The sequence below is a fragment of the Sus scrofa genome, chromosome 2 (genome assembly GCF_000003025.6).
Source record: "Sus scrofa isolate TJ Tabasco breed Duroc chromosome 2, Sscrofa11.1, whole genome shotgun sequence".
In the NCBI taxonomy this organism is placed as follows: domain Eukaryota; kingdom Metazoa; phylum Chordata; class Mammalia; order Artiodactyla; family Suidae; genus Sus; species Sus scrofa.
Window position 1 is genome coordinate 123,373,882 of NC_010444.4, and position 15,396 is coordinate 123,389,277.

At 35.1% G+C, this 15,396-nt stretch overlaps 1 protein-coding gene across 3 annotated transcripts in view; it reads left to right on the forward strand.

Moving 5' to 3' along the window:
• Nucleotides 1–15,396, forward strand: part of HSD17B4 (hydroxysteroid 17-beta dehydrogenase 4) — an 87,942-nt gene that overhangs the window by 60,437 nt on the left and 12,109 nt on the right. For all 3 annotated transcript variants that reach the window (XM_021081514.1, NM_214306.1, XM_021081510.1), the window contains 5 exon segments: nt 759–865; nt 2,186–2,272; nt 5,403–5,489; nt 6,538–6,676; nt 11,988–12,115. In XM_021081514.1, the coding sequence (XP_020937173.1) occupies nt 759–865; nt 2,186–2,272; nt 5,403–5,489; nt 6,538–6,676; nt 11,988–12,115 (548 nt within the window).

Below are 15,396 nucleotides of genomic sequence, written 5' to 3' on the forward strand. Positions count from 1 at the left end.
TGAGCTGTGGTGTAGGTTGCATATGTGGCTCGGATCCTGCATTGCTGTGGCTCTGGCGTAGACCGGCGTCTAAAGCTCCGATTAGACCCCCTAGCCTGGGAACCTCCATATGCCGTGGGAGCAGCCCTAGAAAAGGCAAAAAGACAAAAAAAATATATATATTGGCTTAGTTGTCTAAATAATACTTAAGGACATTACTGTTTATGACTGGTAGTTTGAATAATATTTGAAAAATAGCTATCTCCTAGTATGTTTATGAAAAACGTATAGAATGGAAAGGTAGGAAGTACTGTTCAGAAAATGGTGTACTTAAAGTTCAGATTATGATGGAAGGTAGCACCTCCTAGTTCAAGTTCTAGGACAGGACTGTGTGGATGAGTATCTGAGTTACCATGAAGGGTAAGATCATGGTAGGAGAGGGCAAAGAACTGAAAGGTTAAAGAAAGATCAACTTACACATAGGATGTTAAAATCACCATGGGTAATTTCATGGTTCCAGACAAAATTAAAGTAGTTCTTTGTGTTCCCAAATCTCTGACATTCCTTTCTTGTTTTCTTTCTTTCTTTCTTTCTTGATTTATGTGATAATTTTTCTTCAAGGAGAAGTATTTATAAAATATTTTCCATGTTCCTTAACATAAATGGTATGATTCTGGCTATTGGAGTTTAAAAATGCATTTTTGAAATCCCGAATGAACTGTTCTTGGTTTTTAAACATGAAATATACTTATATCTAACAAATTCTCTGTAATTTTTAGGTTTTGATAGGCCCATTTTACATGGATTATGTACATTTGGATTTTCTGCCAGGCATGTTTTACAGCAGTATGCAGATCGTGATGTGTTGAGATTCAAGGCAATTAAGGTATATGTGTATTATTAAGAATTTAAATATTACTTCCCTTTTAGCTTTAGAGACTTAAAATAGGTGTTATGCTAACGTTATTATTTTTAGTATTTCATTGACTTGGCAGTCAGTATGTTTTCTTTTTGTAGTTGTAAATACCTGTATTACACATGCATCATGAAAGTTACCATACAGAGTTACACTTTTAACAGATTAATTTGATTGTTTTATAAATTAATTAGCATGCACACATCAGCATATATGCCTTAACAAAAAATTGAGATGTACCTTTAAAAATTTTTTTTTACTATTTTATAACTTGACTAAATTTAATTGAAAATGTTAAGTGGCTGCATTCGAACTCTTAATAAATATAACACCTATATCAGTATGTTGGCTGCGTATTGATTTTAGTTTTGTATCTTTAAGTTGGCATCAAGTTTTCATCCATTATAAATTACAAAGAAAACTATCTCTGCTCATAGTATCTTTGCATAAGTCAAAAGATACACATTTAAAAAACTTAAGTCACTGTTAAGTAGCTCCAAAAGCTTTTATCTGTCTGTGCTCTCTGAAGCAGTGAAAATTTATTTTTAATGCCTTGCCTTTGATAACACTGATTATTTTCATTATTATAAGTATTTTATAGTTATTATTATCCAATAATATGTACACAGAGTAAGATAGTATAGAAAATTATGAAATGAATTATTCTGTTTTATACTTCAGATCTTATTCCCCTGACTTTATTACCACCTTTTTTTTTTTTTGTATTTTCTTGGGCTGCACCTGTGGCATATGGAGGTCCCCAGGCGAGGGGCCTAAGCAGAGCTGCAACTGCCCGCCTACACCACAGCCACAGCAACATGGGATTCGAGCTGCATCTGCGACCTACACCACAGCTCGTGGCAACGCCAGATCCTTAACCCACTGAGTGGGGCCAGGGATCAAACCTGCAACCTCATGGTTCTTAGTCAGATGCGTTAACCACTGAGCCACGATGGGAACTCCTTAGTTACCACTTTTAACTGCTTCTTTTTAAGTTGTTCTGGTGATTACCTGTATGACCCTACTTAATATGATTTTGCTTTTGTTTCTTGATTTGTCAAGATTAAACTATTTATTGATTCTATAGTTTGAAAGACAAAGAGTTAAACTAACTATATTCATTCTCTACTAATTTATCATATCACTGTTTTTACTCCTTTATGACTTCAAATATAGTCAAACCTCTGTTTCTTTCTTTTATACTCTCCAAGCTCCTTCCCACCTTCCCCCCACCAAGTAGAAAAGTTTCATATTACAACATTCTTAACCCTAAACACTTTTATTTTAAAGGTTCGTTTTGCAAAACCAGTATACCCAGGACAAACTCTACAAACTGAGATGTGGAAGGAAGGAAATAGAATCCACTTTCAAACCAAGGTATGAATAATGTAGTTAGAGGTACATTATTTTGTTACCCTTTTCGCTATACACAATAATTAGGTTCCATCCTAGCTTTCTTTTGGTTAATACTGTGGATATGAGGTAAAACTTAGTTTTTTTTTTTAAATCAGTGGTAACTTTTAGTTGAAAGTAAGATGCCTCTGTACCCAAGATGCCTCCTTACCTTGTTTTTTATTTTCTGATTTATTCTCCACTAAATTAGTGCCTGTTCTGAAAGCCCAACCAACCATGTCTTTTTGGCTCAACCTTTCATTCAAGTTGTTGTCAAAATATAATCTTCAGAAAATTAAAGGCAAGACTCTCAGACAGATATAAAATGCAAACATGATGAAAATTAATTAGTAAGGGAGCTAGCAAGATGATAAAACTGGTTGAAAGGAGAACTAAAGCAACAGTGTTTATGTCATCCAAGAGGGAAGGCATTCTAAATAATTTCACAGAGTTAGAGATAATTAATTGTCTAATTAATTGTCCTATAGAACAATAAAACCATATCTTTTATGGTTATCTTTTCTACTGGCAAGAAACCATGTACATCTTGGTCACATAAAAATTCACAAATTAACATCTTATATCTGGGCTTGTAGTAAGTGACAAGACAGATTAAAGTGTTTCTGTCTATAGAGTTAAGTAATTAGGGTGAGGCTGTTAGGAGTACTCCAATAAAATACTAAAAGAACATGCAGTCATCCTTTATAAGTTTTTTAAAGGTGATTTTTGTTAATACCAGTGACCAGGCTAATACTTTTTGGCTTGATCATGTGTACTACAAAGATAGTTTGTGTTGAGCAGTTTATTTTATTTATTCTTCAGGTTTTACATAATCAAATTCCTATTATTTATTTGATTAATGGTATTTTTTCTTCTAAAGCTGCCATTTAAATGTTGTTTTTACCTACCATTTTTATTATTTATTTTTTATAATTTTTTTTTTTCCCATTATAGCTGGTTTACAGTGTTCTGTCAATTTTCCACTGCACAGCAAGGTGACCCAGTCACACATACACGTATACATTCTTTTTTTCTCCCATTATCATGCTCCATCATAAGTGACTAGACATATTTCCCAGTGCTTATACAGCAGGATCTCATTGCTTATCCATTCCGAAGGCAATAGTTTGCATCTATTAACCCCAGATTCCCTGTCCATCCTACTCCCCGCCCCTCCCCCTTGGCACTCACAAGTCTGTTTTCCATGTCCATGTTTTTCTATTCTGTGGAGAGGTTCATTTGTGCCGTATATTAGATTCCAGATATAAGTGATATCATACGGTATTTGTTTTTGTGTTGAACAGTTTGTACATCACCACCAATAATAACAGCTTCCAGTTACTGAGTGCCTATAGGCAGTCCAGACCATTACCTCTAATGTGCATAACAACTCTACATTTAATACAGGAATATCTAGGTTCAGGTCGCCTAAATAACTTGCTCATGGTCAGTGGTGGAGCTGGGATAGATGCCCAGGTCTGCCTGGCTCGAAGCTTAGTTCTCAGGCCCTGATGTTCGTCCGTCCTTCCTTCCTTCCTTCCTTCCTTCCTTCCTTCCTTTCTTTCTCTCTCTCTTTCTTTCTTTCTTTCTCTTTCTCTCTTTCTCTCTCTCTCTTTCAAGAAAACTGTATCATGCTTTCTTTCATAAATAAAGAACTTTTCAGAACTCTTCTTTGTATGACTGCCATACTCCTTATTACTTCCTGCTGCTTACAGTATCATTTTCCTGCCTCATTTATACACACTGTTTATTTCACTTTTCAAATTTCTTTCATGTTTTAGGCTTCAGTTCAAGTTGTGCCTTGTCCTTAGAGGCAGTTCCTTACTACTCCTCTTTCCTCCACCTGTATAAACACACATACCGGCTTTCTCTGAAATCCTCTTGCAGTTAATGCTTGTGCCATACATTCTAGAAGCCTCTTATTTTCTAATTATTTCATCTAAGTTTTATTTTTTGAATGGGATTATGAACTCAAAATGGTAAGGACTATGACAGCATTATAGAGTCTATTTTCTAGTAATGAGCAGGTACAGAAATAATTTATATAGATACAAACTTAAAGGGTTAAGAAAGAATTTAATGTCTAAATATAATACTTTTTTGATGTTTTGATAAATTCTAAGTACATCTTATCTTTTCAGTATATTTGCTATTTTACCCCCCACCTCCAGTTGCTTGGAGCTATTCTTTTTCTATTAGTTTATTTGCAAGAATCCTTCTTTCCCTCTCTTGGTTGCAAGAAGGTAATACGAAGTATATTTTGTTCATGAATGGTTTCTTTCCATGCTTTCCACTGTATATGATTTGAAATAAAGTGAACAGATTCTTTGAAATATTTTTTTTTTCTAAAGTATAATGGGAAGTAGTCAAGGGAGAATTATCTAATTGGTAAAAATCAGTTTTAACTAATGTTACCTTAAGTTTTAGATATTATCCTATGCATTTGTAGCAATACCATAATTTCGTGAAAGGATTCAATTGAAATAATTTGAGATGAAGTATTAGAAATTGGAATTTTAGTTCCTTTAATGAATGCTTTGATAAAAGGCTCTTTAAGTATATATATTATATATACTTCCTATTTGAAATAAGAACTGAAATGACTACTTTAAAAAGACAGTGGTGTATTTCTCCTCAGATTTATTCTACACTAACTCAGCAAATGCACTGAGTACCACTACCTCATGTGGATATTATGCCATGCCTTTTACTATCTATAAGAATTAAACAATTCTCATCTTGACTTCTCATTAGACATACTTATGCTAAAAAAAGAAAAAAAATTTCCCCAAATACCAATCTTCAGTCTCCACACCAGACCATTTAAAGTGGAATTTTTGGAGATGGGACCTGGTCATGAGTATTTTTTAAAAGGGCTCCAGGTGATTGTACAGTTAGGGTTAATAACAGTTGTCTCAGACCAGTAGGCCTTCATGTTTATTCATCTTGACATTTGATTTGTGAGCTATTTAATTTGGATTATTTTCTCTTTCACATGAAGAAGAATGTAAATTTCTTTGAAAGACTTTATACTCTTTCATGATGAAATTGTATTTTCATTGGCATCATTAGAATTAACTGGTTGTTTTTTTCCCCCTCTTGTATCCTTTCTAAGGTCCAAGAAACTGGAGACACTGTCATTTCAAATGCATACGTGGATCTTGTGCCAACATCTGATACTTTAGCTAAGATACCATCTGAGGTAGGTTATAAAAACTCATATCTAAGCCATATCCTGATTTATGAATTTCAGTTAAGATCACTTTAAAAATATTCAGGCTACTTTAGAAAATTAAGAGCAAGGAAAGATTGATTCTTAATTCTTGAACTGGAGGACATTAATTCAAAGCTACTTGGAATAAAAGGAATATTTTGACAACTTAAGAATTTTTTTAAAACATATTAGTATATATTTGAAGAGAATATAATTTTATAGTTTTAGAGTAAATCAGTTGTTTAATGAGAAATCTTAACCAATGAGTATTTTGGATGAAAATAGATTAAAAAATTAAATATCCTATACCTTTTTCTTGATTTAAAGATTTGTATATGTCTCGTTCTGGTGTTTGCTTTCTCTTAAAAAAAAAATTAGAGATTTGTATAAAACTTTGACTATATACAGATCTAAAAACAGTGGTAGCATGTATTATTTATTAAAACATTTGTGTTATACTCTATTAACATGATGAAACTTCAAATAAAAATGTGTATAATCTCTGTCTCCAAAATATTAACTTTGTAATGTTGAGATTTTCAAACCCATAATCTTTAATTGTCTGTTATTAGGCATCTTATCATGTAACTAAATGAAAATTAAAATTCCTTTAAAAACAATCTAAGATCAGAAACTTAAGAAACTTTGGAGCTGGAAAGAAATTCAGGCTTCCTGTCACTTAGTCCCATTTTACAAATAAGGAAATGATACTATAAAAGTTGATGAATTTGTCCAATATCTTCTGCTAAAGTTAGGTCATTGGTTTTCTAGTTCTTGGTCTACTTTATTTCTAATTTAAATAAATTCTGAATTCCGATAGAGGATTGAGGCTCTGGATGACATAAATAAGTGTAAGGGAAGGTATGACTGAATCCTGATGTGAAAAAAACTAGTTTCCCTTATTTATGTGCAGGTGTTTTTTAAAAAAATCACCTGATTACACATTTATTTTGTGGTAGTTTTTTTTTTTTTCCCATCTTGAGTCATTTCTACAAAACTTTTAAAGTTAAATTCTTAAATTTTCTCTTTTTGCTAGGGTGGAGATCTTCAGAGTAACCTCGTGTTTGAGGAGATAGGTCGCCGCCTTCAGGATATTGGGCAAGAAATGGTGAAGAAAGTAAATGCTGTGTTTGAGTGGCATATCACTAAAGGTGAAAAAATTGCAGCTAAGTGGAGTAAGTCATAGTCCTGGCTTTATAATATTCTTTACTAACGTTTAATAAATAGAGATAAAATAACCTTGTTTTATAATTGAAGCCCCTCTCTTTCAAGGTAGGTGAATCTCATCTTCTTTGGTAAATTGTTTTTTTAGTGGGAAAACAGGTTTCAGGGCATCCAAAGACACTTATGTTTTCTAGAGATGTAGGGAAGCAATTGAAATGAAAATACTGTTTTAAAGTTTTCTTTGTAACATCTGAAATTAGTACTTTAAACAGTCATCTTAGTTGACTGATTCTTCTTAAACATAAGCACATTAGGTCAAATGATATATTTTTAAGTTCTCAGTAAGTCTCATTATATTTTACTGGCTTTAAAATCGTTTTCTTCATCCCCCAAAGTTAACAGTATGGATCATCATCTTAATTATAAGTATTAAATCATAATTATTTTCTTGATCTATACAGATGGCAATCAAAGGTACTAATTAAAGAGTCCCCATGTGGCTCAGTGGGTTAAGAACCTGACATAGTGTCCATGAGGATGTGGGTTTGATACCTGGCCTCCTTCATTGGGTTAAGATTCAACATTGCTGCAACAAATTGGGGCTTAGGTTGCAGGTATGGCTGAGATCCAGTGTTGCTGTGGCTGTGGCATAGGCCATCAGCTACAGCTCCAATTCTACCCCTAGCCTGGGAACTTATATGCTGCAGGTGCAGCCATAAAAAGAAAGGAAAAAAAAAGGTACTAATTATATCTAACCTGGGAAATTATCAAAGTGCCATGTTAGCAACCTGGCAAGGCTTCTAATATGCCAAGTTGCTAAAGAAAGAAAGCAGTCACATTTCCATTCACTTACTTGGAAGTCCAAGAGGACCCTGATGCCATTTTATGAAGCGAAAGAAATGAGGTGATAAAAAGAGAAAGGGAAAAAAAGTTCTACCAATTGTGTTGTGATAATCGTTGTGCAATTATAAATGAAGTAAAATTCTTAGAGTTAATAAAAAAAGAAAGAAAGAAATTCTACCACTCCTTTTGCCTCTCTTGTGTAACTACATTCTTAATCATGGCACAAACTGTGCTCTGCTCTGGTATATTAAAAGATTGCAGTGTCCATTTTTAATTCTTGTAGTAAAATTGAGGATGTAAGACACCATTACTAAATTACTAAAGACGAGTAAAACATTTTATCTAAATTAGGGAATTTTCTTTTATTTCGTCCACATAATTGAGCACTAGTACTTTTATTGGATCACTTTGCTAATCAGCCAGATCTTTTAGAAATTTTCTAAGTATCCAGTGCCTGTATGTCATGGCAGAAAAATATGTGGCTTTAAGAGAGTCACTGCTGTTTCTGCATAGGTTAAGGGACAGCGAAGAGAGTATACATCCATTTTCTTTCCTCATCATCATTCGATTACAGGTTGATAAGCCACTGCTTCTAACAGTGAGAGTGTCTTATTTCAGGCTGCTGTAACAAATATAGTATAGCCTGAGCGGATTAAAGCATAGAAATTTATTTTCTTATCATGTGGAGACTGGAAAGTCCAGTATGAGGCTGCCAGTGTGGTTGGGTTCTGCTGAGAACCCTCTTCCTGGCTTGCAGAAGGATGCCTTCTTGCTGTGTCCCCACAAGGCAGAGAGAGATCATCTCTCTCATGTCTCTTCTTGTAAGGACACTAATTCCGTTACGGAGGCTCTTATTCTCATGACCTCATCTAAACATAATTATCTCCCACGGGCTCCACTTCCAAATATCATTATTACTGGGGGATCAGGGCTTCAAATATGGATTTTAGAGAGACACAAACATCCATTCCATAGCTGACAGCTATTCATATTTTGAATCATGAAACTTGCTATTAATGAACTTTGACCATCATTTCTTTTACCTTTATATTGTGGTGCATTCCAGCCTCACTTTGATTTATAGAGTATTCTTTCTTTGTAGAGTAGGCTGTTCAAGTACCTTGTAAATCAGACTGTTTTATTCCTCATAATAACTAAGATCAATGTGAATATACTCATTGGGAGCAAACAAATTAAAATGTATCTAAAGCATCTAAAAGTTTTTAACATAATCTTCTATTACATATTCCTAGGAAGCAATTTGGAGTTTTGTTTAATTAATTTTGGTTTAATATAAATAGATTTGTTTTTATTATAACAATTGCTGTTCCTTTTAGGGAGTGTCTTTTTATTATGTAAAATTTGGTTTATAAAAGTATAGTGAAGAAAATAATGGTATATAATCCCACAACCCACAGCTAGCATTTTGATATTTGTTCTTCTCTAAGACATTTGTGCTTATAAGAAGTTAATTCAGAATGAAGATAAAGAAAGCCAAACATGTAATATATTGTACTAGTTCCCCAAATTTCAGTGTCAGTTTTTTTCTAAAATACTTCATAGATTAACATGATATAACATGATAACTTTGCTTTCTTTCTGTCCTTCTGTCTATAATGGAATTCAACCGTTCTCTGTAGATGAAACTATGTTAGAAGTTGAGTTATAAATATAAAGCAAGGCGTTCCCTCTGTGGCACAGTAGGTTAAGAATCCAACTGCAGTAGCTTGGGCTGCTGAGGAGGCATGGATTCAATCCCTGACCTGGTACATTGGGTTAAAGAATCCAGCATTGGACAATCTACCACCACCAATCAAAAATAAAATAAGATAAATTGTTCTATGTATGCATTGGTGTGGGAACTGTAAAGAAAAGAGAGGAGATTAATTAGCATAAAGGTCAGAGTCATGACTACTTTTAGAGGGGACTAGGGGCCAAAATGGGAACTGAAGAAAGAGTATGTTAGGGGAGGGCTTGTGGAATGCAGGCAGTAGTCTAATCCTGGTGATGGTTATTCCTTCATCACTATCAGTGAAACTGTGTATCATGTTTTGCACATTTTTCCATATGTCTACTATATTCCATAATAAAATCGCTAATTTTGTTCATGTAGAAAAGCTTAAAAAAAAAAAAAAGAATCCAGCATTACTGCAGCTGCCATGTAGGTCACTGTTGAGGCTCAGATTCAGTCTCTGACCTGAGAACTTCCATATCCTGTGGCTGCTGCCATTAAAAAAAAAAAAAATGCATAGGATTTTTGAAGATACTGGTGAGGGAAATGAATGAGATCAGTAAGAGTGAGAAAAGGTGCTGGAACTGTGTCTCAAAGTCGGCAGAATAGACCCCTATAGGGATTTAAAGTATACAAGTGATTCTCTCTGGCAAATAGGGTAATTTCTCCAGTATAGTGTCAATAACCAACTAAGATTTTACCCTTATCTCAGTGCCACTTTCCTTGTTGACAGTATTAGAAAAAGGTGCTTACATTTAACAACTGCCTTTAATTAACCTAGGAAAGGTTTTTTTTTTTTTTTTTCTTACCCTGGAAAAAATGGGACTATTGGAACCGTGTTAGTAACGACTGATTATTAATGCCCTGTGGCTTTTGTTTGTTTTATCATCTCTTCTTCAGGTCTTTTTTTTTTTTTAAATAAAAGATAACAATCATATTGGATCTTAGAGCTTTCTCTGGAAAGATTTGCCATTCTCTTTGATTCTCTGCCTGTTATTTGATTTGATTCTCAGCCATGTAACTTTTTTCACAGTCTTTGTGCCACAGCTAAATCACAGTAGCTGGCATCAGTAGATACTGGGTCTTTTGTCATATGATAGTTTAGAAGAAGATTTCACATTGGCATGTCTCTTTTGCATTATAGAGCTTAATGACATAAAATAGATCATTGAATGCTTTGTCTTAGGGAATACCTAATTTTTTTTTCTTGTACGTGCAATTTAAAAATGTCTTGCCAAACAGTTAATCACTAAAATACGTGGTATTTTAAATTGCTGTCAGTTATCCCCGTCTTGTTCACATTATGGCAAATCCCAACTTGGTTATGGAGAACAGGGTCCTCAGTTCACCTGTGTAACTGAAGTTGCACAAGTACCTGACTTTGAGCCAATTTAGGACCAAGGGATTGGGCTCAATGGCCAGGAACATTCATTCCAACCCAGAGATCCTGGACTGTGCCCATCTTCCCTGTTCCTTCCCCTGTCTTGCTATCTAAATACCAGCAACACATCTCTGAGCAGGTTGGGTGCCTCTGTTGGGATTTTTAGTTTCGTTGGCAAAGTTCTCGTCTCTGGACAATTGGAGTGATATAATTTTCTCTTTGGAGCACGGTTTGGCTAACCAGATTGTAGGTTTTTTTCTTAACATGTGTAGCTTTTTCTTGACCTTAAATTGGGAGTTCTTTGCACACTCCTAGGGAGAGTGATGCAATTATAGCTCCTTCACTATAGCAAGAGAAAGCACATGCCAGAGGCTGAAGCGAGGTCAGTGGAATTGGGCTTCCTGGATAAGCTCTAAAACTTATATAGGGAGCAGTGAAGGTCCATTTTTAACAGTTTTCCTGTTTCTGGGACATTTAATCCATCTGTCAAAAACATTTAAGGGAAAAGAAGCTAATCTTAATGTTTATTCACAACAATTAAGGGAAATAAACATTTTATAAATAAATTATGTGTAACAAACTAGTTAAAATATTTTTTAAAAGTTTAATTTGACTATCGTTTTATTCATGCAGAACCTTTAATGAATTCAGGAGTTTGAAAGTGATTACAATGTGTATTACCTTCACTCAGCCCAACCAATCTGCAACTATTTTAAAATTTAGCTTTCTTCCTTTGCTGACTATGTACTGTTTATTTGAATCTAAAAGGCCTTAACCATATAGCTTCCAACAACTTAACTTCCTTACATTACTCTACATTGATTCACATTAAAAGCGTCTCTATCGCGTAAACTTTTTCAATGGATAACAACTATTATTGGCTGTTTTAAAGATCATATTCTTTATAAAAAGGACATGCCAAAAAGAGTATTTAAAAGTTTTTTCTAAACAATAGGTATAATATAAAATAAGTACCACAGTAACTTGGAAACTCTAAAAATGTCTGCATTTATTTGCTTTATTTTTTTTATTATAATTATTTTTTGTCTTTTTGTCTTTGTAGAGCCGCACCCACGGCATATGGAGGCTCCCAGGCTAGGAGTCTAATTGGAGCTACAGCTACCAGCCTTCGCCAGAGCCACAGCAATGCCAGATCCCAGTTGTGCCTGCAACCTACACCACAGCTCATGGCAATGCCGGATCCCCAACCCACTGAGCAAGGCCAGGGATCGAACCCGAAACCTCATGGTTCCCAATTGGATTCATTTCTGCTGCGCCACAGCAGGAACACCTATTTTATTTTTTTATATGAGAATATGGTGAAGGAAAAAAATGACGCATATTGGTATCTTTCTATTTTTCACAGCTATTGACCTAAAAAATGGTGCTGGAAAAGTGTATCAGGGCCCTGCAAAAGGTTCTGCTGATGCAACCTTCATACTTTCGGATGAAGTTTTCATGGAAGTAGTCTTGGGCAAGCTTGACCCTCAGAAGGTAAAGTTCTTAAAATGTTTATCTGTCATTATTGCTTCCTGTTTGACAAATGCAGTTTATAGCTGACTCCAAAATTCTGATTTAAAAGATAGTTCCCTTGCAACTCTGAAGAAGACAGAGTTGATCACAATATCTGAGTTGACAGATCATATAGTTTTTTTAGTGGAGTTTTTCAACTGATACTTTTTTTTAAATTTAAAAAAATTTTTTTCCCCACTGTACAGCAAGGGGATAAGTTATCCTTACATGTATACATTTTTTTCCCCCACCCTTTGTTTTGTTGCAATATGAGTATCTAGACATAGTTCTCAATGCTACTCAGCAGGATCTCATTGTAAATCTATTCTAAGTTGTGTCTGATAAGCCCAAGCTCCTGATCCCTCCCACTCCCTCCCTCTACCATCAGGCAGCCACAAGTCTATTCTCCAAGTCCGTGATTTTCTTTTCTGAGGAGATGTTCATTTGTGCTGGATATTAGATTCCAGTTATAAGTGATATCATATGGTGTTTGTCTTTCTGACTCATTTCACTCAGAATGAGAGTCTCTAGTTCCATCCATGTTGCTGCAAATGGCATTATGTCATTCTTTTTTATGGCTGAGTAGTATTCCATTGTGTATATATACCACATCTTCCGAATCCAATCATCTGTCAATGGACATTTGGGTTGTTTCCATGTCCTGGCTATTGTGAATAGGGCTGCAATGAACGTGCGGGTGCATGTGTCTCCTTTAAGTAGAGTTTTGTCTGGATATATAATATGCCCAAGAGTGGGATTGCGGGGTCATATGGAAGTTCTATGTATAGATTTCTAAGGTATCTCCAAACTGTTCTCCATAGTGGCTGTACCAGTTTACATTCCCACCAACAGTGCAGGAGGGTTCCCTTTTCTCCACAGCCCCTCTAGCACTTGTTATTTGTGGACTTATTAATGATGGCCATTCTGACTGGTGTGAGGTGGTGTCTCATGGTATTTTTGATTTGCATTTCTCTTATAATCAGCGATGTTGAGCATTTTTTCATGTGTTTGCTGGCCATCTGTATATCTTCTTTGGAGAACAGTCTATTCATGTCTTTTACCCATTTTTCCATTGGTTGATTGGCTTTTTTGCTGTTGAGTTGTGTAAGTTGCATCATTTGAAACGATTTTCTCCCATTCTGTAAGTTGTCTTTTTGTTTTCTTTTGGGTTTCCTTTGCTGTACAAAAGCTTTTCAGTTTGATTAGATCCCATGGGTTTATTTTTGCTCTTATTTCTATTGCTTTGGGAGACTGACCTGAGAAAATATTCATGATGTTGATGTCAGAGAGTGTTTTGCCTATGTTCTCTTCTAGGAGTTTGATGGTGTCCTATCTTATATTTAAGTCTTTCAGCCATTTTGAGTTTATTTTGGTGCATGGGTGAGAGTGTGTTCTAGTTTAATTTCTTTGCATGCAGCTGTCCAGGTTTCCCAGCAATGCTTGCTGAATAGACTTTCCTTTTCCCATTTGATGTTCCTGCCTCCCTTGTCAAAGATTAATTGACCATAGGTGTCAGGGTTTATTTCCGGATTCTCTGTTCTGTTCCATTGGTCTGTCTGTCTGTTTTGGGACCAGTACCACACTGTTTTGATGACTGTGGCTTTGTAATATTTCTTGAAGTCTGGGAGAGTGATGCCTCCTGCTTGGTTTTTGTTTCTCAGGATTGCTTTGGCGATTCTGGGTCTTTTGTTGTTCCATATAAATGTTTGGCTTGTTTGTTCTAGTTCTGTGAAAAATGTCCTGGGTAATTTGATAGGGATTGCATTGAATCTGTAGATTGCTTTGGGTGGTATGGCCATTTTTACAATATTGATTTTTCCAATCCAGGAACATGGAATATCTTTCCATTTCTTTAGATCTTCTTTGATTTCTTTGATTATAGTTTCATAGTTCTCAGCATGATACCTCTGTGGTCAGGTGTTTCCGGAGGTATTTGATTTTGTGAGGTGCAATTTGAAAAGGTATCGTATTTTTGTATTCCTTTTCTAACATTTCATTGTTGGTATACAGAAATGCAACTGACTTCTGAATGTTAATCTTATATCCTGCTACTTTGCTGAATTTATTAATCAGTTCAAGTGGTTTTTGGGTTGAGTCCTTAGGGTTTTCTATGTATAGTATCATGTCGTCTTCGTACAGTGACAGTTTTATCTTTTCTCTTCCTATATGGATGCCTTTTATTTCTTTTGTTTGTCTGATTGCTGTGGCTAGGACTTCCAAAACTATGTTGAAGAGCAGTGGTGAGAGTGGGCATCCCTGTCTTGTTCCAGATTTGAGTGAGAAGGCTTTCAGTTTTTCTCCATTGAGTATTATATTTGCTGTGGATTTATCATAAATGGCTTTGATTATATTCAGGAATGTTCCCTCTATACCCACTTTGGCGAGGGTCTTGATCATGAATGGATGTTGGACTTTGTCAAATGCTTTTTCTGCGTCTATTGAGATGATCATATGATTTTTGGCTTTTCTTTTGCTAATGTGGTGTATGACGTTGATGATTTGCGTATGTTGAACCATCCTTGTGAACCTGGGGTGAACCCTACCTGGTCATGGTGTATGATTTTTTTGATCTGTTGTTGGATTCGGTTGGCTAAGATTTTGTTGAGAATTTTTGCATCTATATTCATCAAAGATATTGGCCGATAGTTTTCTTTTTTGGTGGTATCTTTGTCTGTCTTTGGGAGTATTCCTTCTTCTTCAACCTTTTGAAAGAGTTTAAGGAGGATGGGCACCAGTTCCTCTTTATATGTTTGATAGAATTCGCCTGTGAAGCCATCTGGTCCTGGACTTTTATTTGTAGGGAGTGTTTTTATGACCTCTTCAATTTCATTTCTAGTGATCGGTCTGTTTAGTTGGTCTGTTTCTGCTTGATTCAGTTTTGGCAGGCTGTAAGATTCTAGAAAATTGTCCATTTCTTCCAAATTGTCAAACTTGTTGCCATATAGTTGTTCATAGTATTCTCTTACGTTTTTTTTGTATTTTTTCCGTTATGATTTCTCCTTTTTCATTTACAGTTTTGGTTATTTGGGTTCTTTCTCTCCTCTTTTTAGTGAGTCTGGCCAGGGGTTTATCAATTTTGTTCACCTTTTCAAAGAACCAGCTCTTGGTTTTATTAATTTTCTCTATTGTTTTTTGAATCTCTAGTTTATTGATTTCTTCTTTGATCTTTATAATTTCCTTCCTTCTGCTGACTTTAGGTCTTTTTTGTTCTTCTTTTTGTAATTTGTTTAGGTGGAGGGTTAAGTTGTCAATTTGGGATCTTT